Genomic DNA, 20,992 nt, shown 5'->3' on the forward strand with positions numbered 1-20,992 from the left:
TAGCAAAGGGTCTGAATACTTATGTCAATAAGATATTTCTGTTTTTTTAATTTTATATATTTGCTAAAATTGATAAAAACCTGTTTTCGCTTTGTCATTATGGGGTATTGTGTGTAGATTGAAGAGGAGAAAAACAATTTAAGCCATTTTATAATAAGGCTGTAACGTAACAAAATGTGGAAAAAGAAAGGGGTCTGAATACTTTCAGAATGCAATGTATCTCAATGTTTCTCCCCCCAGTGCATGTTGCTCACGGTTCACAGAAGGTGTTGCTACACTGATCCAATGTTAATGATGATGATGACTGGTAGCATGTAGCCTACACCCTCTATCTGCCGATCCCCACAAACAGTGTCACCATCCTCTTTCTTGAGCTAAAAGAGTCTTTGGTGAGCTCACATGTCCAATTCGTGTGTCAGAACTCTGATAGTGGTGGTCTGTTAATACAGACACCTGCTTGTTTAAATGCACAGGGGGAATATTCCACAGGACTATGATTTGCTGGACCTGAAATTGCTTTGTCTCTGAGAACCAGGGTCTGCCCATGTTTAGCTCACCCACCAGGGGTGGAGGGGAGTAGACCAATGATGTACAGTATATAAACACTAGATTGCTTATGCTATGTATTGGCCAATGAGAGACTTTGAAACTACCTATCTGTCATACTTTGGCACTCCCCAGTTGGAGCAGTCCTCCATTGGAATGAATGGAAATCTACAGTATTTCAATTAAATGTTTTCAAGACAAAATTAAATGTATTTAAGTATTTTTGTTGTTGTAGTGGGGACATTAATATTAACACGCTCCAGAAATTCTATTTTTAGGAAAATCTTTCTATATTTTTTATTTATTTGTATGTTAAGCTCACATAATATAATTTAAACGTATGCATTAAGGTGTCTTTAATATAATACAAGTAGAAAAAACAAATGTATACATTAATAAACGCCTTTCTGGAGGCTTCCAAAATTATTTTTTTTACAATGGTGGAGGAGTCGTAAAAAGAGGCGTGGTGACTTCAAAACAGCGCTCCCTGTGTGTCACTCTAATGTATACTGTTTATAAATCATTAAAGCAGACGCTGCTTCAGGAAGTCCATGCACCAGGCTTCCAAGGGCTTTTTATTCAAGTTAAACCCCAACTTCCCCTGTATTAATTGTTAGCTTTAAATCCAATTCTTAATTCTAATTAGAATATTGATTCATTAGGATGCCTATTTTTTAAATTGTACCTTTATTTAACCAGGCAAGTCAGTTAAGAACATATTCTTATTTTCAATGACGGACCGGGAACAGTGGGTTAACTGTCTGTTCAGGGGCAGAACGACAGATTTGTACCTTGTCAGCTCGGGGGTTTGAACTCGCAAACTTCCGGTTACTAGTCCAACACTCTAACCACTAGGCTACGCAGTTAGAGCAATAAATAGTCTACACTTGGAACAGGATTTTGTGACGCTGCCTGTGGAAAGGTAAATTAGAAAGATGGCAGGAAATTCCAGCGTGGAGACAGTAATGAGCAATATCATGTTATTTTTCCCCACAGAGAGGATTTCATTTGACGTGCTGTTTCATGGTATGCCATTTGTCATACTGCAATTATACCTTGAGTGTGCATATCTGTGCTGAAAATCTGCATGTGCGCAGATTCAAAAGGTGGAGCCATATGCTGTAGGTGAAGTTTTAAATGAAATGTGACAAGAAAATCAGCCAATGTACAGTGTATTATAAACATTGGAGTTTAAACAGCTTGCCTATGAATATACAGATGTAATTTATCTGCGGTGGATTATTCAGTGTGCCGGAGCCCTATCTGGACGTAAACACCCAGGCCACGTTTCCACAAGCAGGCCAATTCTCATCCCACAGCCTCAGAGTTGAATCTGTCCTTTCAAATATTCTCAAGGTCTTCAGTGAACATCTTTTTCGTGTGGGTTTCATATGTAAGACACACGGTTCAGAGTTGTACGCTCTCCTGTCACAGTGTCCATTAATTTCAGTGGATATTTCATAGCAAGAGAAGTTACAATACCTTGAATTTGCTATTGACTAGGAGGTTTAAAAGCCACTTTCATTCTTTGGATGTCTGTCCATACACCAAAAGTGTTACATTCATTTTAGTGAAAGAGAGATGAGGTACATTTCAGGGAACGTGACCATGCCATTTGAGGGATTATAATCACAGATACAATTATTACAAGTATTTAATGGACAATCTATTAAGTATATTGCAATGAGAACTCCTGGTTTACTCTGACAAGACAAAGGAATTATTTCCAATTGTACCCAGGGGAATAATACATAAATAAACCAGTTTTAAATAAACCAGTCTATAACATTCTGGGATTTTATAGATAAACTGATTCAGAGTGTGGACTGTGGACCACCCTAATTCAACATTTAGGGGTCTTTAAAAGTGTTCATCATTGGGGTAATTATTAGCAAAAGTTTTTTTTTAAACAAGGACCCACCAGGTAGAGCAATTTCTCAGGAATGCAATGTCCATCCAGTACTCCCACCCACCCATTATCACTGAGAATTACCCCTTAAAGAGGCACAAATGGAAACAACCTGTATCCTCAGCTCAATTCTGTGGCTTTCCTTCTCTTTTCAGAACTGGTCAGGTTAGCGTTGGGTCATTGAAAAGGACATATCGTTGAGTAATTTAAGAGGACGATCCATTTGAAAGGGTAATTCAGAGGTGTCAGAATCTCTGATTTATGGTTAGAGTGCATCTAGGAACCCGAAGGACGAGAAACCTCAAGGTCATCGTTTGTACGCCCTGGTTCCATTATCCTGACTGACTCAGTGATGCGACCGTCACTGTAGCCGGATATACATTTAATTTACTCAGAGAGGACACTCCCTGATGTCTGCTTTGGCAATAAAAGGCCGGAGAGTGTGCAAAGCCTGCTTATTATCAGAGGCAGATTCATTGTAGGGGCTTCAACTTCTATTGCTGTATTTTTGTCAGTCCTCATGCAATCCCATTACTTTTTCCTTGAGTCTTTCTTTGGAAAACTATGTAAATGGCTTTAATAGTTCTCTCATGTGGTTTTCGAGTTGTGGTAATATCTTTCAGTTCCACGGCCTCATCATGATGCCATAGTTGTTGTAAGGTTCTATGTGTTTCAATGGTAGCTCTGTTCACATCTTAGCACGGGAGAATGGAGCGATCCAAAATCCTCCCTTACAGCAGATTTGTCTAAATCCTAATTGCTTTTTTTTGTTGCTGATCCACAGGGTGCACAAGAGGAACGTTTTAGATTTAACCACAAGATAATACAAATACTATACCTCGCTGGTCTATGATTCACACCTCAAAACAAATACCACTTCAAAGGAATAGCCAAGCTAATTGCTTCAGATGCAATGACTCACGTGGAAGCTGTGGGTCCCTGATGTCAAGTGCCTCCCCCCTAGCAAGACAATTAATGCCTTGGTTATAATAATAATACTGATCCCCCCTGTTGAGGCCAGCCCAGCATGTTTCCAAATGAAAGCATGTGATCATCTATGATCCTCTGGTCTCTTCTAGTACATTGTGTTCCTTTTGGTGCTTCAACATTTACTCCGGTGTTTGACTGAGCTTTGGCATGAAACAAGCACAGAGTCTAGCACGTCACTGTCAAATTAACACAATTTAGAGTTGTAGCATGATGTGTTGACCTAGTGTATTTTGACGTAAAATATAAACATTTCTAATTGTTAGATTTTATCAATAATGTAACGCAAAACTTTAAGGTAGAACAAGAACTACTACTAAAAATATATAATGTTCCTACATACTGTACAACCTGTTCCTTCTCGTTCTCAGATATGCTATTTAAATAAAAAAAATAAAAACATCTGGAATAAATGAACAAATCAAAACAATTACAATCAAACATGTATGTACCACTATTCACCCTAGTCAACCTTGGCCAATGTCATCCCTATCAACATAAGGTTTTTCTCTACAATATACTTGAATATACATTCAACATTGAATATTTCAGTATACTTGAAAAAGGCCTAGCTTAATGACTGATCAAATAGTAATACATTGATCAAATATATTCACAGTATGTGCTGTACAATGAAGGGTTAATCCCAGTCCTTAACAAATCAACATGTACATTTGAGTCATTTAGCAGATGCTCCAGAGCGACTTACAGGAGCAATTAGGGTTAAGTGCCCTGCTGAAGGCTCAAAACTAGTTACGCTCTAAAGTGCATGGTACATTTGACGAAATATGTCCATATGACCAACTGTCAAGCACATATACATATGTTACGAACATAATTGTGTTGCATGACTGATTGGTCTAAATTCTACACATAATAATTACAATTGCACAAATGGTTTCGAAGGTGGTTCATTGAACACACCATAAAACAATTAATTTTCCTGTTACTCAATATACATAACTGGAACCATGGCTCACCATCTGTGGTGCATATTGTTGAACTTTAAAATGTTTCTTCTTATTATTTTTTTAAATACATTTCTCACACAAACTTTATGCATCGAGTGTGATTTTAAATTTCAAGTACCAAATGCACAGTGATATATCTAACAAAATAACACGACGGCGTCATTCGTCCTACCACAGCCATTAGCCTATTATTTGTCCTCTCATCCAATACATCAGAGTGTGCCCCAAAAATGTTCTCTGCATTTCACCGTCATCTAACATTTCATTTCTGACAGTGTGCTCTAAAATGCAGAAGAACAGCCATTCAGAATGCCTATCAGAACACTCGATTGAAAATAATTGATTGAGGCAAGATTGTAATCTGACGCTTGGTTTGGGTCTGTCCCAATAACCTAACAAAATGTGGAGCTAATGTTCTTGTGTGTGCCAGGTGTGAACAATAATAACAGTTATTTTCTATACATTTATATAGCCTTCCTCTACTCGTGAACTGAATTGGATTCCTCAGTCTAGAGCAATGTTTGCTGACTGGTCCAGACGGTTATCTGCCTCAATTTAGTCAAATGTCAAATACAATTTTTCATCCAAACCATAGCTTGCCGGTCTCTGTGAGTGAAACGAGAAGTTTAAGAAACACTGTTCTAGCTAGATCACCAGATCTGGTCTCTCAGCCAGTTTGAGGGCCTCGTGCATGCTGGCGGCGGAGAGTTTGCGGTTGATGTTCCTGTACCTACAGAGTAGGATGTTACGGTAGGTGGTCCTCAGGTCCCTGTTGAAGAAGGCGTAGATGAAGGGGTTGATGAGGGAGTTGGCGTAGCCCAGCCAGAGCAGGAACCTCTCCACCCAGAGGGGAACGCAGCTACACTCTGGCCCGCAGATGAAGGGCCTGGCCGTGGACAGAAGGAAGAAGGGCAGCCAACAGACGGAGAAGGCCCCCACCACGATGCCCAGGGTGGCGGCCGCCTTCTGTTCCCGTTTGAAGATGGAGATGTTCTTCCTGTCGTTCTTCAGCAGACGAGAGAAACTGGCGCACTCCTCTACCTCCTTCTGGAGCTTAAAGGCCGCGGCCACGCAGTCAACACTGTTACATTCGTCCTCCACCTTGGGGAAGCCTAGGATGGTGTGCTTGGCGGCACTCACCTTGGCCGCTCGGTAGATGTTGTAGTACATCATCAACATCACCGACATGGGGATGTAGAACGCGACGGCGGTGGAATAGATAGTGTAGCCCACGTCCTGGCTGATTAGACACACCTTGTCGTCGTTGACGTTCTGGGCCCAGCCGAACAACGGGGGAAGGGTAATGGAGGCCGACAGCAGCCACACAGACAGAACTATTTTGGCCATGCATCTCCCACTCTGTCGCACAGGGTAGGTCAAGGGTTTAGTTATGCCTAGGTACCTGTAACGGCAAAGAGATTTGTTTTAAATATTGAGAAGTCTCCGATGGAAGTAATATGATTGACAAAATAATCACAGGATAGTATAGATTCCTCAAACTCAACTATGGACCTTGAAGCTGATTAGAGGGAAACAATGAAAGAACACAGTGAAGCCAGTTCCCTCTAATCAGGGACGGACTTACCTGGGACACCAGGTGGGTGCAATTATTTATCAGGTAGACCAGAAAACCAGCAGGCTTTGGACCTCGTAGGGCAAGAGTTGAATACCCCTGGTCTACTGTAGATAAAAGGGTGGCCAACCATCTTCCTGCTGCAGTGCAGGCTTTTGCTCCAGCCCTTCTCTAGCGCACCTGATTATGCTAATCAAGGACCTGATGAGCAGCTGATTAGAAGCAGGTGTGTTAGAGCAGGGCTACAGTAAAAACCTGCACCTTCCCCCAGCCCAGAAACTTAAGAGGAGGAGGGTTGGCCACCCCTGGTATAGGGTTGACAGGGTTGGTATAGATACAATAATCCATTCTCAGTGTTTCCTGAATGGTTGAATAAAAAAGACATAAGTCTGTTCATTGGTGCTAATTGCTGTTGACTTTTCTTATGAGACTAACCTGGATAAATAATGGTTTGGGGGAAGACAAAAAAAAGAACATTTGACTCACCTGTCTATGCTTATTACACACAGGGTCATGATTGATGCAGTGCAACACATCACGTCCATGGCAATAAAAACGTTGCAGAACACCTGTCCGAAGATCCACTGTCCCCCGATGAGGTCCGTGATGCTGACAAAAGGCATCACCGCAACGGCTATAGACAGGTCCGCGACCGCCAGGGAGACGATGAGATAATTGGAGGGCTGCTTCAGCTTCTTCACAAAGCACACGGATATCACCACAAGTAAGTTACCGCAAATGGTGAGCAAAGTGAGCACAGTGAGAACTCCTCCGATAAGAACCTTCTCCACATTCCCGTGGCTGAGAATCTGCATCCCGCATGTCGTGTCATTTTCCGTGGGGCTCAGAATTGGCAAAGTTGCAGTGGTTGTTTGGTGCGCCCTCAGCAGACGCAGATCCATCTCCGCTGTAGTCATACTGGTCCTGGCAAGTTCCTTCATCAGGTCTTTGGTCAAAGATGATCTCATGAGATTAATAAGATTTAATTGGTTCCATTCTTATATATTAATCCGTTATTAATAATGCATTGGGAATCCATCAATGCACAATGATTATTCCCCCCAACTTCATTGATTCATTAGTCTTTTCCATAATTTCACCAAATTACCAGTCCCTGTAGTACCCTTATCCATGCAGCGTCGCCAAGGCAGCAGGTTAATGGGATAGAGTAAATTAATAGGATAAACAGACTCCGGTTAACAAGCTTGGTTTGTGATACATTGTAAAATGTAAGGCGGTTCAATGGTGACCATCGCACGAGTGGCTAGCGCAGCAAAGAACTCTGGAAATGTTGTATCGGCTAGACTGGAGGGAAATATACCGGGATGACGTCAGAAGAACCCGCAGAGGGGTAGGCTAGCCTAGTTAATCGTCGCCACAAAGTCATAATTATGGCTAAACCCCGTCTATTTCTGCAATTTCTCTTCTTATAATCAGATGTTTAACCTAACCTTAACCCCAACCTTATCCACACAGCTAACCGTATGCCTAACACAAACCTTAAATTAAGACCATGAATTTTTGGGATATAGACAATTTTGACTTTGTGGCTGTGCTAACTAGTGACAAACAGTCTAGTTGGAAATTATTCTATAAATATAAAGCATATGCATATCACAGAAGTTTACATTTTATTGGGGTTTTTAGAACGGAGCAACACCTTGTTGCCATTATTTTACCAATTGTAGCTAGTGTTTGTGTGCATGTGTGTGAGAGAGGGGGAGAGAGAGATTATTTACTGTTAACTGTTGACTTTTTATTGTTTATTTCACCTTTCTTTATCCATTTCACTTGCTTTGGCAATGTAAACATATGTTTCCCATGCCAACAAAGCCCCTTGAATTTAATTTAATTGAGAGAGATCGCGAGAGTATCAGATTTATGCACTTTGGCGCCATCCTGAGGCTTTATTATAGGTCAAAATGTTTTTACAATATCCACATTTTTTCACACTGTCAAATAGTGATTTTATTATATTTAGGATTGATATATTTACATGACAATGGACGTAATCTTAAAGTGGCAATCTGTAGTTGCGGCATACATTTTTGGGGGATTTATAAATGAATGATATAGGCCTACCCATTGATTCTTGGAGAATATAATTTAGAAATGCCTAATTAATTTAGTTAAACTGTCATACTCCATCAGAACCCAAAATATAAGATGGTTATACTCCAATGTTTGTAAACAAATTAAATCTAAACAAATACTGTATAGCCTCATACCATGGTTAAAACTATAATTTTGATATAACGGGTGGAAACAGGCTTTGTTAATTGTTATTGTCTGCGGATTGCCAATTTAAAGACTTCAGAAATGTGGGCTAGCTATTTTGTCTATTTATGTTTTAGATTTTTTTAAACTGGAAAACCCCTGTGTCCTTATTAGGCTAATCTCGCTTGGACAGATTATATTTTCGCGAGAGTTTTGCTTCTGGGTAACCGATATAATTATTAAGCCTACTTGTAGGTAGACTACAATGTTGCCTATTGTAATGATACGTGTTACATTGTTCCTATTAGCCCTACAGTGTAACAATGCAATTAATTTGCCCAGTTGTTGATAAACTACACTACAAGATAATTACACAGTAGGCTAATAAACTGTCCATTTTGCCCAGTCAGTTCATGTGTAACTTCAACTGATTTGGACCATGGGAGATGGCAATAAGAGAAGTTTAAAAATGTAATTATTTGGAGGATCTACGAAACAGAATGTACAATGACGTAGACTGCCGGCTGTTTAACTCCGAAGCTGCTGCAGGAGATGAGCATGAAGAAGCAAAATGAACGACAGTGACCTCAGCCGAACGTCCTAGCAGTTGTTGCATTGTTCCACTATCCACTTCGACCCAAGGGCCATCATTATTTTCTGTCGCAATAGATATTTACCAAATAGCCTGACATCGGTCCTTTTGAAGAAACATCGCGGAGGAAAGCGGATCAATTGTCTGAAACTGCCCGCTAGTGCTTTCCCTGCGCCCCAAAAAATGGATAACGCTAATGGCAAAGCATCGGATCAGAAAAGAACAGGCGTTTGCCAAGATAATGGTTTGACAAATGGATTCCATCCTACACAAACTGGCAACGGGAGCTGCAGTGCCTTGTGTTCAAATGGAACCAGTACCAGTGGCGGGTGTTGTAGTAGTAGTAGTAGTAGTAGTGCTGCTGGTGGTAGTGGACATACTGGAATTGAACATTTCCACGATCTTCAGTTCCAGGAAGAAGTCCATAATAATGGTTCGCCTCCAAAGCGCTGTAGACTCAGAAGAAGAGTGGATTCTGACAAAAAGAGTAGACCGCGTAAGTAGAATACAATTTGAATACAATGTTTCAGCCTCAATGCTAACTGTCATGTCGGCTGTACACATTCTGTCAAGTCTGCCTACACTTTCTAAGCATCCTCTCATAAATGTCAAGCACAGCAGGGTTTTCTGTCAATGCATTGATTGCACATAATTCGGTGTTTCCGATATTAAACATCGAAAGTGAAGATCGCCAAGATTTTCTATGGGGGCATGTCTCTTCTCATGAAACAATGAACCAGTCAGACTTGCTGCTGCATGATAGAATATCGCTTTGTGTTAAAGATTTGCCAAGAATGTCAACAAGCAAGCCTAACCGCCCAATTCCCCAATGTATACTGCTTCTGTAACGAGTAATCGGCATCTCGGCCTATGTCTGTGGAGAAATCATTTGAAGGCCTATTCCTGTATCCTCAAAGTACATTCTAGATATTTCTAAGAAATGCACAAATAATAAGAATCAAGAACCATAAATAAGTAATTCTGTATTGTTTATAAACATGTTTATCATATACTAATACTACGATCATATTGTTTGACACAATGTAACACTCCCGGTAATAGAACATGAGGTGTATCCTCCCTCCCCCCTTGCTATTGTGAGATCTTTGATGTTATCCGTTGAACCGTTTCATTGGTCGTTTCAAAGTCAGGAGGTGTGCTGAAATCGCTGCTGATATGAGAGCCAACTCCCTTTGACCAATCAGCCGACAGTACTTGCTTAATAAGGGGGGTTGGCTGAAGAAACTATAACAGAGCAGCCAGCTTTAACAGCACAGTATGTTTCTCTGTTTCCATTATAACACTGTAAAACAAGTTTGTCACTCACCATGTCAGTTAAGTGTAGCCTGCTTTATTGCTGCGACGACATTATGCCACAATGCAATAGGGCTGATTGAGTGATACTACTACTTATAGCCCAAGTCTTGGATTGAAGTTTCTTTGACCATAAGCACTTTGACCTGAGGATCACAATGAAGCTTATTGTTAAAAAACCAGGTAAGAGTTTCTACTGTATTGTATTTTAAAGGGCTGAAATGTACTTATTTACTTACTTTTATTTGCATATTAACATCTCTTGCTACCTTGGCTGAATCAAATCTCAGCGGACAAACCGCAATTTTCCTAATTTCTTGAATACTGCAATGCTATACACTTTGGGCGTGCTTCAGGAACGATTTGGCTGGTTTATTATCTGTGTGGTGAATGCATGCAGCTCAACCATTAGTCCAAGAAGTTGCTACACTATGCTGGCTTGACTTTGTTCCTCTGGGCACTGTTCAAATATGTCTGGAATCCAAACAGACAGCTTCTATTATATCATTGAATAGTAGTGATTGTGAACAAGAGCTGCAAGTTGATAAAATGCACTTGGCATGAAGACAAATACACATGTTTTCCCTCCAGCAGAGGAGGCTGGTGGGAGGAGCTATAGGAGGACGGGCTCATTGTAATGGCTGGAATGGAATCAATGGAACAGTCGATCGTGGTTTCCATATGTTTGATCCGTTTGATATCGTTCCAATTATTCCATTACAGCCATTACAATGAGCCCGTCCTCCTATAGCTCCTCCCACCAGCCTCCTCTGCTGGAGGGAAAACATGTGTATTTGTCTTCATGCCAAGTGCATTTTATCAACTTGCAGCTCTTGTTCACAATCACTACTATTCAATGATATAATAGAAGCTGTCTGTTTGGAGCCTGTACTCCTATAGCTCCTCCCTCCAGCCTCCTCTGCCCTCCAGTATGATCAATCGAATAAGCATAATATGCTTTCCTGATGTCGGCTTATTGGTAGTTCCCCTTATATGCAACAAGCTGAATAGCAAATGGAGTTATGCTGTGCCAGTCACTCAACTATGAAAATATATGGTGTTAAATCCTTGACTTTTGTTGCACATTAATGTTAGGCTACTGTTAGGCTCTACTCTGACTAGCTGCTGAGAACTTTGCTCTCTGGGTGTGGGAATAAACACACCTTTCACCTATAAGTGCTGCCAGTCACGATGCCCTGGCCTCCAGGGCCCAGATTCACAAATCCTTCTGAGGAAAACATTTATTCTTAACTGTTATTTTTTCCTTAACTATAGACTTATGAAGAAAGATAAGCAAAGTTGCTATTCCTCAAAAAGGTTCTTGGAAATGTACTTGCACTATTTCTTATGTTTCTCCTTAAGCAAAAAGTTAAGAAGAAAACAGATTCTTGAAAATAAGTTATTGGAAATGTTGTTAATTCCAAGATAGCTAAACCCTTGTCTTAAACTCAGGGCAGTGAGAGAAAAAGCTAATGAAAGCAATTGAACATGTTTAATTCACTCATATACTTCATCTGTAAATTTCAGCATGGATTATTTTAAACGCAAGAACATGTTTTAGAACAGTAATCTCAGTAAGACATATGCTAGTATGATTGCCATTACTAGCTAGATAGCTAGCTAAAATGGTTGCCTAGCAACACACATCTCAAGAAGATTTGTAAGAGATATTTGAGGTTGTAAGAAAATCATAAAATCTTAAGATATTGTTGAGGAATTGAACTCACAAACTAATTAACTTTGTTTTGTTTCTTAGGAACTTTCTAACGTTTTTACGTAAGAAGTGTTTTGTGAATCTGGGCCCTGGTTACAGCCCTGGGCCCCCGATTCACAAAACCTTGTTAAGAATAAATGTCTTAATTAACTGTCATTTTTTCTTTAACTATAGACTTATGAAGAAAGTTAAGCAAGTTGCTATTCCTCAAAGGTTTTTGGAAATGTCATTGCTCTATTTCTTATGTTTCAAAAAGTTAAGAAGAAATCAGAAAATAAAGTTATTGGAAATGTTAATTCCAAGATAGCTAAACCCTTGTCTTAAACTCAGGGCAGTGAGAGAAAAAGCTCATGAAAGCAATTGAGACTGGGCTCAGACATTAACTGAGGAGTGGCATAAATGGAAACATTCAGTCAAATACCTCCTCTGTAAAATTACTGTGAAATCATTGCAAAGCAAGATCTGTCTGTAGCACCACTGACTGATGTATTGAAATCGGGTGATTAAGTCAGTAAAGATTCCAGAGTATATACTAGAAATTGATTGTCGAACCCACCACCATTACACCACTGATATCAACAATTACATCTCAAATTGGACTATTTTAAGCACCCAAGAATGTCTTTTGGTTACAGTTTTTCTGTAGCGTTGCACAGAGTTGAATGTAACCAGTCTGGTTTGTGGAATGAGCCATAAGGGACTTTACACCCCTCTGTCAAATGAAGTGCTATTGATTGAAAAGCCAGGGGGAAGGAACCAGTTTGCCTGCCTGTGTATTGACTACATACAGTATTCATTGTACTGTACAATCAGTAGTAAATTGAGGGTTGGGCAGACTCTCCAGGCAATCTTCTCTCCATGCTGGTGTTTCCATGGCAACAAAGCCCTCAGCTTTTGTTGCAGAATGAACACACTGCTGTGAATTTGAGGACCCCCTTCCTCTCCTCTCCTCTCCTCTCCCTTCCTCCCCTCTCCCTCCCTTGCTCCCTCTCTCCAAAAAAGAGAGGAACATGTCAGTGATCGCTTATAAGAAGACATGATGTGTGCATAGTATGACATGATGGTTTCGTCTTCAATGAAATCAAGTTAGAAAATGCAACATAGGTCTGCACGGTTGATTGGTAGGCCTGACCTATATGGAGCAATAGCTTAGTTGTGACATAGACTGAACACTAGAGCCCTCTGTTTTGAGAGCTTGTGTATCCATTTGTTGAAAGATAATTTAGCATAACTTCTAAAGAGCTAAACAGTACTTTTCTCCAGACAAAGGTGACTAAGCTCCAATTCATCTCTTTTGTTTTCTATTCCAGCCTTCCCCTGGTTTGGGATGGACATCGGCGGCACTCTGGTGAAGCTGGTCTACTTCGAGCCCAAGGACTTCACGGCGGAGGAGGAGGAGGTGGAGAGCCTGAAGAGCATCCGCCACTTCCTGACCTCCAACGTGGCCTACGGCAACACGGGCATCCGCGACGTCCACCTGGAGCTCAAGAACCTAACCATGTGCGGCCGGAAGGGCAACCTGCACTTCATCCGCTTCCCCACCCAGGACATGCTGGGCTTCATCCAGATGGGCCGAGATAAGAACTTCTCCAGCCTGCACACCACACTCTGTGCCACCGGCGGAGGAGCCTACAAGTTTGAGGACGACTTTAGGACGGTGTGTGATGGTTGGAAGAACTTTTGGGTGTTGTCAGACAGGGAGGCTGACTGATAGTGACATACGATGTGTATTTGTTTATTGCATGTTATTACATGTGTCATTAGTCAGTTAAAGATTGCATGGCATGATCATTGAAGGCAACATGGTTTCTCATGTGATTAGATGAGAGTTGATGTATGTGGTTGGTTCAGACTCGCCTGGTCTAGTTACAGACAGCTCATGCTCAAAGTTGGAGCAGTTACCATTGCATATCAAAACCACTCCAGTTTCTTCTCCTGCCCTATAGTCTTATACATCTTCTGCTTTCCATCTCCCAGATCGCCAACCTAAAGCTCCAGAAGCTGGATGAACTGGACTGTCTTATCCAGGGTCTTCTCTATGTGGACTCAGTAGGGTTCAATGGCCATCCAGAGTGCTACTTTTTCGAGAACCCCTCTGACCCCGAGAGTGAGAACTGTGTCAAGAAAACGTGTTGCCTTGACAACCCCTTCCCCATGTTGTTGGTAAACATTGGCTCAGGCGTCAGCATGCTGGCAGTCTATTCGAAGGACAACTACAAACGGGTCACAGGCACCAGGTAAACAAATGTAATCTGTTGCTTCTAGGTAAACCAAGGTAATCGTGTCATTCAATGTCATGATAGCTGTATGTATTTGATCTGATAACACAGTTCTGTCACAATACCTTTGCTCGCATCCTTCTGTATTCGATGTATTCATGTTTTGAGTGTAGATAAGTTACCATGGTTCCTAACGTAGACAAATATAATAAAACAACTGTGAAAAAACTGGTTGAATCAATGTTGTTTCCATGTAATTTCAACAAAAAATTCAATGTTTTTATATAATCTTATTTAACGTTGAATCAAAGTGGAAAAATGCATGGATTTGAAAAAAGTAATCAAAGTTAGAATTTTGTTTTTTCACCAAACTTCTACCTAAATCCAATGACACAGTGCCATTTTTTTGTTTTGTTTTCACGTTGAATTCACATTAGTTGACAACTCAACCAAATGTAAACCAAAACTAGATGTAGAAATTATGTCTGTGCCCAGTGGGTTGTTTTCTGCAAGCTAAACAGATGTACACAACCCATAGAGTAGAAGCTCACATAATTGCCTGTCCCTCACAGTTTGGGAGGTGGGACGTTCCTAGGCCTATGCTGCTTGCTGACTGGCTGCGAGACATTTGAGGAGGCCCTGGAAATGGCGGCGAAGGGGGACAGCAGCAACGTGGACAAACTGGTGAAGGACATCTACGGAGGAGACTATGAACGCTTCGGTCTCCAGGGGTCTACTGTTGCATCTAGGTGAAGTTTAAGTTAACTAATACCTCAAGTAAACGTATGCTTTGAAAACAGAGTATTATGGAAACTAACCCAATTTGTTAATGTATTGCAGTTTTGGTCATATGATGAGCAAGGAGAAGCGTGACAGCATCAGTAAGGAGGACCTAGCCCGAGCCACTCTCGTCACCATCACCAACAACATTGGCTCTATTGCTCGTATGTGTGCGGTTAATGAGGTACAAAGGCAAAGGTTGTTGTCACATCAGCAATCAAATTCCGTTTGACTTCGTTGAGTCATTCTAATAGTGTGACGATACACGTAACTGAAAAGAATAATGGAAACACTTTGTTGGTGTTTCTTTTATTTTGTTAGTTACCCGTAGCACACTGGGGTGTGACAGAAGGGTTCAAGTTCTCACAAAGTTATTTTCTTTCATCATAAAACAAAGGAGTGAAGTGGACAGCCAGTGTGATGGATGATGGGAATGGACTCTGTGTGCTTTCAGCTTCTTTACAGTGTTGCCTTGTGGCATGGAGATCAAGCAGCATTGTACAGGGCTATCAAAGCACACAGAACAACAACAGTAAGCTTTCTGACACAAATCAAGAGCTTGGGACTATAAGTTTCTATCTACATTTTTGTCAAAATGTACTTTTTGACATAGCCTTGTTCTTTATGATCTTCTCTACCTACAGTATATGGTGCTCTAAATAGCTCATTTCATGTTAAGTTCAATAGGATACAAGATAAAATTGCCGACACCATTCAAACCAATGAGGTTTGAGCAACCCCATTGTAATGTTTTGAGTGCAATGTACACAAGTGTACATTTGATTCAGCTTTCTAGCTACTTATGCATGTAGAGAACAGTGTATGAATTGGAGGAAGTCTTACGACTTCCCTGCACAGTGCACCACCTTTTTGCTTTGGTGGATTGTTATTTAGAATGAGTAGTCTTGTCATTCTGGCAGCCCCGTAACTATGTAATTAACAGAAGTTGAGCCGTTCGTTATTGGCTGCTGCTCAACCTTTCTCTCCCCTGCTGCTGAGTCACTGAAGCTTAAGATTGATTCTACTGCTGCTGCAGGTTTTCTCCCCTATTTCATCTTAATCATTTTATTTAACTAGGCAAGTCAGTTAAGAACAGATTATTATTTTACGATGGCCTACCCGGGCCAAACCCTAACCCGGACGACGCTGGGCCAATAGTGCGCTGCCCTTTGGGATCCCAATCATGGCCGGTTATGAAACAGCCCAGGATCGAACCAGGGTTTGTAGGGATACCTCTAGCACTGAGATGCAGGGCCTTAGACCGCTGTGCCACTTGGGAGCCCTAGATGGCAGTCAGACACCCATCTATGTTATTAATCTGAGAGCAAGCACAAGGTCTTCAAACAAATATTTTTGTGGACATATCTTACTTTGAAAATATCTCATTCCATCTTGCTTTGTGAAACAGTTTACAAATGGTTCAATGTTGTCTTTCAGAAAATTGAGAGAGTGGTGTTTGTTGGGAATTTCCTGAGAATCAATACTGTGTCAACGAAGCTGCTTGCTTATGCCATGGATTTTTGGTCCAAAGGACAATTAAAAGCTCTCTTCTTAGAGCATGAGGTAAGTAGTTTGCGATATGGTCATATGCTCATTGGAATGCGTTGATCTAAGGGCAGTGTCACTGAGTCACTTCACAATGTTATTATAACGTATGTGTAGTGTGAGGGATGTTTCTATGCTCGAAGGGGCCGATTCAGACTGAGGAAATCTATGCTTTTTTTACACGTTTTTATTTAAGCACTTCAAATGCGCCGAATACAACAGGTGTTCGTTCACCTTACCGTGAAATGATTACTTACAAGCCCTTAACCACCCAGGCAGTTCAAGAAATAGAGTTAAGAAAATATTTACTAAATAAACCAAATAAAAAAGTAACACAATAAAAATAACGAGGCTATATGCAGGGGTACCGGTACCGAGTCAATGTGCGACAGGTTAGTCGAGGTAATTTGTACATGTAGGTCGGGTTAAAGTGACAATGTGTTGGTATGGATGGCCATTTGATTAATTGTTCAGCAGTCTTATGGCTTGGCTCAGTAGTATTAAGACTGACATTGTGCAGGTGTCTAACACGCTTTGCGGGTGTGGCTCCCTTATGCCCGCTAAAAACCCTTCAACTTGCTGGCCAATAGATTTTATTTTGGAGTTTTCATTCCATAGGGTTTTCAGTCCATCTGCCTAAAGCCGTCCCTTTAAATATGGATTATCTTTAATTAGATTTTTCTCAAGACTCAGAAGAATAAATTGAAAGAATGGTTCAGAATATTAGAGATCAATGAAAGAAAGCCATCTAAATATATGTATATTCGTCTCTGTTTCCGCAGCAATTTTGTAGATGCAAAAATACTCTGATCTTGTAGAATATTCAGGGTTCGTAAAGTATTTATGAGTAATAAAAAAAACTGTATGCGCAAAATATATTGGTGAATCAAAAATACAGTTTGATTCTTCCTAAAACTTTCCATATTCAATTGTTTAATCCATTAAATATTGGATGGTGAAAAAAGTGTAGAATAGGGGTTGAAGAATAGTTCTATAAATCTACTCTAATCCTCACTAATCATGGAACTGTGATGACAACGGTCCAGTCCTCGTGAACCTTGTGGTATGTGTTCCATAATGATTCCAATAGGCTACATGTCCCAAATGATTGCACAACATGTAATACGTTAGCCTAATATGGTGCACTATTGCTAGTGACTCTCATGAACAACCACACAGACCCGACAGAGGAAAGAAAGGTCAACTAATGATGGAATGGAAGGATGCAAAAATGTAGGCTACAAATTGAAACTAACATTAAGTGACAGTTATAAATGCATGTGGCACAGGAGGCTGCTGAGGGGAGGACGGCTAGAATGGAGTGAATGGAATGGTATCAAACACATGGAAATCATTTGTTTGATTAGATCGATTACCATTCCATTCCAGCCATTACTATGAGCTCGTCTTCCCCAATTAAGGAACAACCAACCTCATGTGGTATGTGGGTATTACTGACGGTGGCTACCGATAGTGGCTAATATTTAACGTGATAGGCTACAAATGGAAAACAGATAATATAATTAAACATTTGAGAGTGTACAAAGGTTCAATTTGGCGCAACATTGTTCATGTCGATGCCCTGTGATCACGTGAACTAGGCTGCAGTAGGCTACCCATTTGGGGTGCGTCTCCCAAGTTTTGTCCCTGCAAGGCTACCCATTTGGAGTTCGTCTCCCAAGTTTTGTCCCTGCAAGCTAATAGGCCGTACAGTAAAAATTCTGCATAACATCACAGCATCTTATGTTGACTGTGCTTTTCAGTTTGCTGACTGGCTTCACATTTGTCTCCAGCGACCATAAGAAAATGTTGATCTGAAACAATTATAATTTATATTTACAATCCGCTTATCTGAACGGATTACTTTCTTATCAATAGTTCTTATCAATTTGTAAATTACAGTACATGGAGAATGCTGTTACTTATATCGGGGGGGAAAAGTTTGTTTTCCCACTTCAAACCTGCTTTCTTTGCGCTTAAAGGAGATGGAATTATGAGGGAATTAAGTCAAGGTTATAATATGGCGTATCTGTAGACACATCCATTTCTGCTATCCACCCCAAACGAATACCTGGCTGGCACGTTTCCCCATGCTTCAGTTCAAAGGTCAGAATGCGTGCAGAGAGGATAGTATGTGTGAAAATAATTACGTTTAATTTATGCAAGCAGCACACTTGTTGTTTTAGTCTCCTAATTGTACCATGAAAAGGTTAAACAACAGATCATCTGCGTATGTTTGGATAGGTTACAATTGGGTGCTGAGCAGGAATCTCAAGGTTGCTGATGATAATATCCTGGTCAAATACCTGATCAGATAATGAACTGACCTGAGCCCTCTGTGTTTTTCAGGGTTATTTCGGGGCCGTCGGTGCCTTCCTGGAGCTACTGAAAATGACGGACGACCTTTAAGACAGACAGACGGATGCAGACGAAACCCTAACTCTCACCACAAGATGCTGCTGCTCTACAGTTCCGGAAAAGCCACTGACTGGCCAAAATGGTGGAAAAGCCACTGACTGGCCAAAATGGTGGAAAAGCCACTGACTGGCCAAAATGGGGAAAAGCCATTTGAATAGTATAACTGTTTTAAGAGGTTCTGCTAATTATCCTCCTCCTCGTCTGCTGATGTTTTAGAAAACAGATTTTTAATATTATGAATACAGGCTGGAGGAGATGAGGTTGGCATTTTGTTTGCCACTTTAAAGTAAACATGTGTGGTACTTCCTGTTTATAAAAGCCCTAACTGTATATTGTGTGCTTAAGCCAAACGCTACTGGTCCCTGATAGTATGTGTGTTTTGGGACCATATTTGTTATTTTATTTTTACAAGATGTAAGTAGCTAAATTGATCTTTAAATTAGGAGCATTAGCTTTCAACTAGCCTTCACACTTTTTTTTTTCCTAATCAATCATCCTAACCCATTGTTCTGTGATATGATTTGAGATACAATCAAATGTATTATCCTACTGTACATGGGAATAGTAAGCAGTTACTATATCAACTGCTTCTGTCAACCCATCATCTGTGGTTTGGCCAATTTGTGAAATTTTGACCATTAAGCAGTAGCTAAATTGGACATCAAATGTTGCGGGTTGATTTTGTGAAATAATACGCTGCAATACCTCAAAGAACATTTTACATAATGGATATTTTTTTATCAGTAGCAGTGGAATGACCAGTTCCCCAAATCCTTCCTCTGCATTCACTTCTGTCTCTCCTTCCCTGTTCCATGCCTTATAATTCTGTCACTGTTTTAAGGAAACTGATAACTTTGGGACCAAGCATTCAGTACTAAATGATCCTTAGAAACTTCACAAAGTAGATGTTACTCAGAAAAGCCTACTCACTGACATGGACTAGCCTAGCAGGTGCGATACAAAGTGTCCTTTGTGAGTCATGAGATTCCAAACCTTTACACGAAGGAACTTTTTAAGAGTTCTAAAAACGAGTTAATTCTACAGTTCTGTTTTCATTCTCATCAAAGTGGGTGTCCATTTATGCCTGACTTCCTACCTGTAATAATCAGTATGTGTTTTATGATTGTAATTGAATATGTTTTGGATGTACTGTATTGAGTACTCTAGTCGAAAGGAGATTTGATTCTCCTACGGTATCTCTTGGTTAAATTTCATGACATTTCATGATGGCGTTTTGGTTTCAAGTGAAACTGCATAGCTGGCCTGTGAACCGCCGTGTGCTGCATACCCTTCTGCCTTCCTGCCCTCTTCAGAGGGTCCCGTGACCATCCTCCTCATCCAAACGATACACCCAGGCTGCGTCTAAAATGGCACCCTATTCCCTATGTAGTGCACTACTTTTGACCAGGGCCCATGATTTTGGTCAAAAGTATTGCACTATATAGGGAATATGTTGCCATCTTGGACTCATACCCAGACTGACTTAGCTAACATCATACATTTTTATTTTTAATCCCAATGCAACCTGTGGGGAGTTTTCAGCTGTAAATTAGGACAGATGGTCAAATGTGCTTTATGCTTTATTACTGTATAGAACATGGCGAATAATAATATATGTAACTCAGAACCTGATTGAACTGGATTACTGACCTGGGCCTTGCTATATATTCAGCTGTGCTTCATTGTCGTCATTAAAACTGTTCTCTAAACTGTTTTGTCTAACCTGATGAGATGTTGAGTTTGTTGCATTCACATCCTGATGTACCGCCTTTTCCCGTTGTGCCTATAACACTTGCTTAGTGAAGAAGGTACAGTATTTCGTGACGCGTACAGTGCCTAGTCAAAGTCTACAGACTCTTGCACTGCTTTCACACTTTGCCTCCTTAAACTTCAAACTATAAAGAGATTACGTTGAGACGTTCTCCCACGGATCTACACAAGCATTTAGTTTCACCCGCAGTAGTATCTGGTAAATATGTGTATGTGACCAATACATTTGATTATGATTTGCATTTTTTATCTACTTCACATTTTCAAAGTGAAAGAAACATTTGACATTTTCTGAAATTAATTTTTAAAAATGAAGAAGTCTTGATTGTAAAGATCCTCACACATCTAAAATACTTTTAGGAGCAAATACTTGAATGAAAAAATTACAATTTGTTGAATGAGATCCATCTGTTTGCAAAAGTAGTGGTTCTTGTGAT

The 20,992-nt window shown here is 40.4% G+C and overlaps 2 protein-coding genes across 4 annotated transcripts; one reads left to right on the forward strand and one right to left on the reverse strand.

Moving 5' to 3' along the window:
• Nucleotides 1-3,653: 3,653 nt before the first annotated feature.
• LOC118368326 (5-hydroxytryptamine receptor 7-like) lies at nucleotides 3,654-8,625 on the reverse strand. The gene is made up of 2 exons (XM_035752350.2): nucleotides 6,473-8,625; nucleotides 3,654-5,815 (listed from the first exon to the last, which is right to left on the reverse strand). The coding sequence occupies exons 1-2, from the start codon at nucleotides 6,952-6,954 to the stop codon at nucleotides 5,059-5,061; spliced, it is 1,239 nt and encodes a 412-aa protein (XP_035608243.1). The 5' UTR covers nucleotides 6,955-8,625; the 3' UTR covers nucleotides 3,654-5,058.
• pank1b (pantothenate kinase 1b) lies at nucleotides 6,561-20,497 on the forward strand. 3 transcript variants are annotated; one of them, XM_035752329.2, is made up of 7 exons: nucleotides 6,561-6,710; nucleotides 13,134-13,480; nucleotides 13,801-14,060; nucleotides 14,615-14,791; nucleotides 14,883-15,006; nucleotides 16,260-16,385; nucleotides 18,717-20,497. In XM_035752329.2, exons 2-7 carry the CDS (start codon nucleotides 13,151-13,153, stop codon nucleotides 18,774-18,776), a joined length of 1,077 nt encoding a protein of 358 aa, XP_035608222.1. In that variant the 5' UTR covers nucleotides 6,561-6,710; nucleotides 13,134-13,150; the 3' UTR covers nucleotides 18,777-20,497. The 3 variants fall into 3 exon arrangements, with proteins under 3 accessions (XP_035608222.1, XP_035608204.1, XP_035608212.1); XM_035752311.2 differs by lacking the exon at nucleotides 6,561-6,710 and adding an exon at nucleotides 8,825-9,291; XM_035752319.2 differs by lacking the exon at nucleotides 6,561-6,710 and adding an exon at nucleotides 10,035-10,292.
• Nucleotides 20,498-20,992: the final 495 nt, after the last annotated feature.

Source organism: Oncorhynchus keta, chromosome 3 (genome assembly GCF_023373465.1).
Source record: "Oncorhynchus keta strain PuntledgeMale-10-30-2019 chromosome 3, Oket_V2, whole genome shotgun sequence".
NCBI classification, from domain to species: Eukaryota; Metazoa; Chordata; class Actinopteri; order Salmoniformes; family Salmonidae; genus Oncorhynchus; species Oncorhynchus keta.

What these genes read in the sequence shown, in the direction of transcription:
- LOC118368326 (XM_035752350.2), bottom strand. Translation starts at nt 6,954, where the DNA reads ATGAGATCATCTTTGACCAAAGACCTGATGAAGGAACTTGCCAGGACC. An exon ending in TGTGTAATAAGCATAGACAG is followed by an intron (nt 5,816 to 6,472) that starts GTGAGTCAAATG and finishes TTGCCGTTACAG; the next exon opens with GTACCTAGGCATAACTAAAC.
- pank1b (XM_035752311.2), top strand. Translation starts at nt 8,979, where the DNA reads ATGGATAACGCTAATGGCAAAGCATCGGATCAGAAAAGAACAGGCGTT. An exon ending in TGACAAAAAGAGTAGACCGC is followed by an intron (nt 9,292 to 13,133) that starts GTAAGTAGAATA and finishes TTTCTATTCCAG; the next exon opens with CCTTCCCCTGGTTTGGGATG. An exon ending in AAACGGGTCACAGGCACCAG is followed by an intron (nt 14,061 to 14,614) that starts GTAAACAAATGT and finishes TGTCCCTCACAG; the next exon opens with TTTGGGAGGTGGGACGTTCC.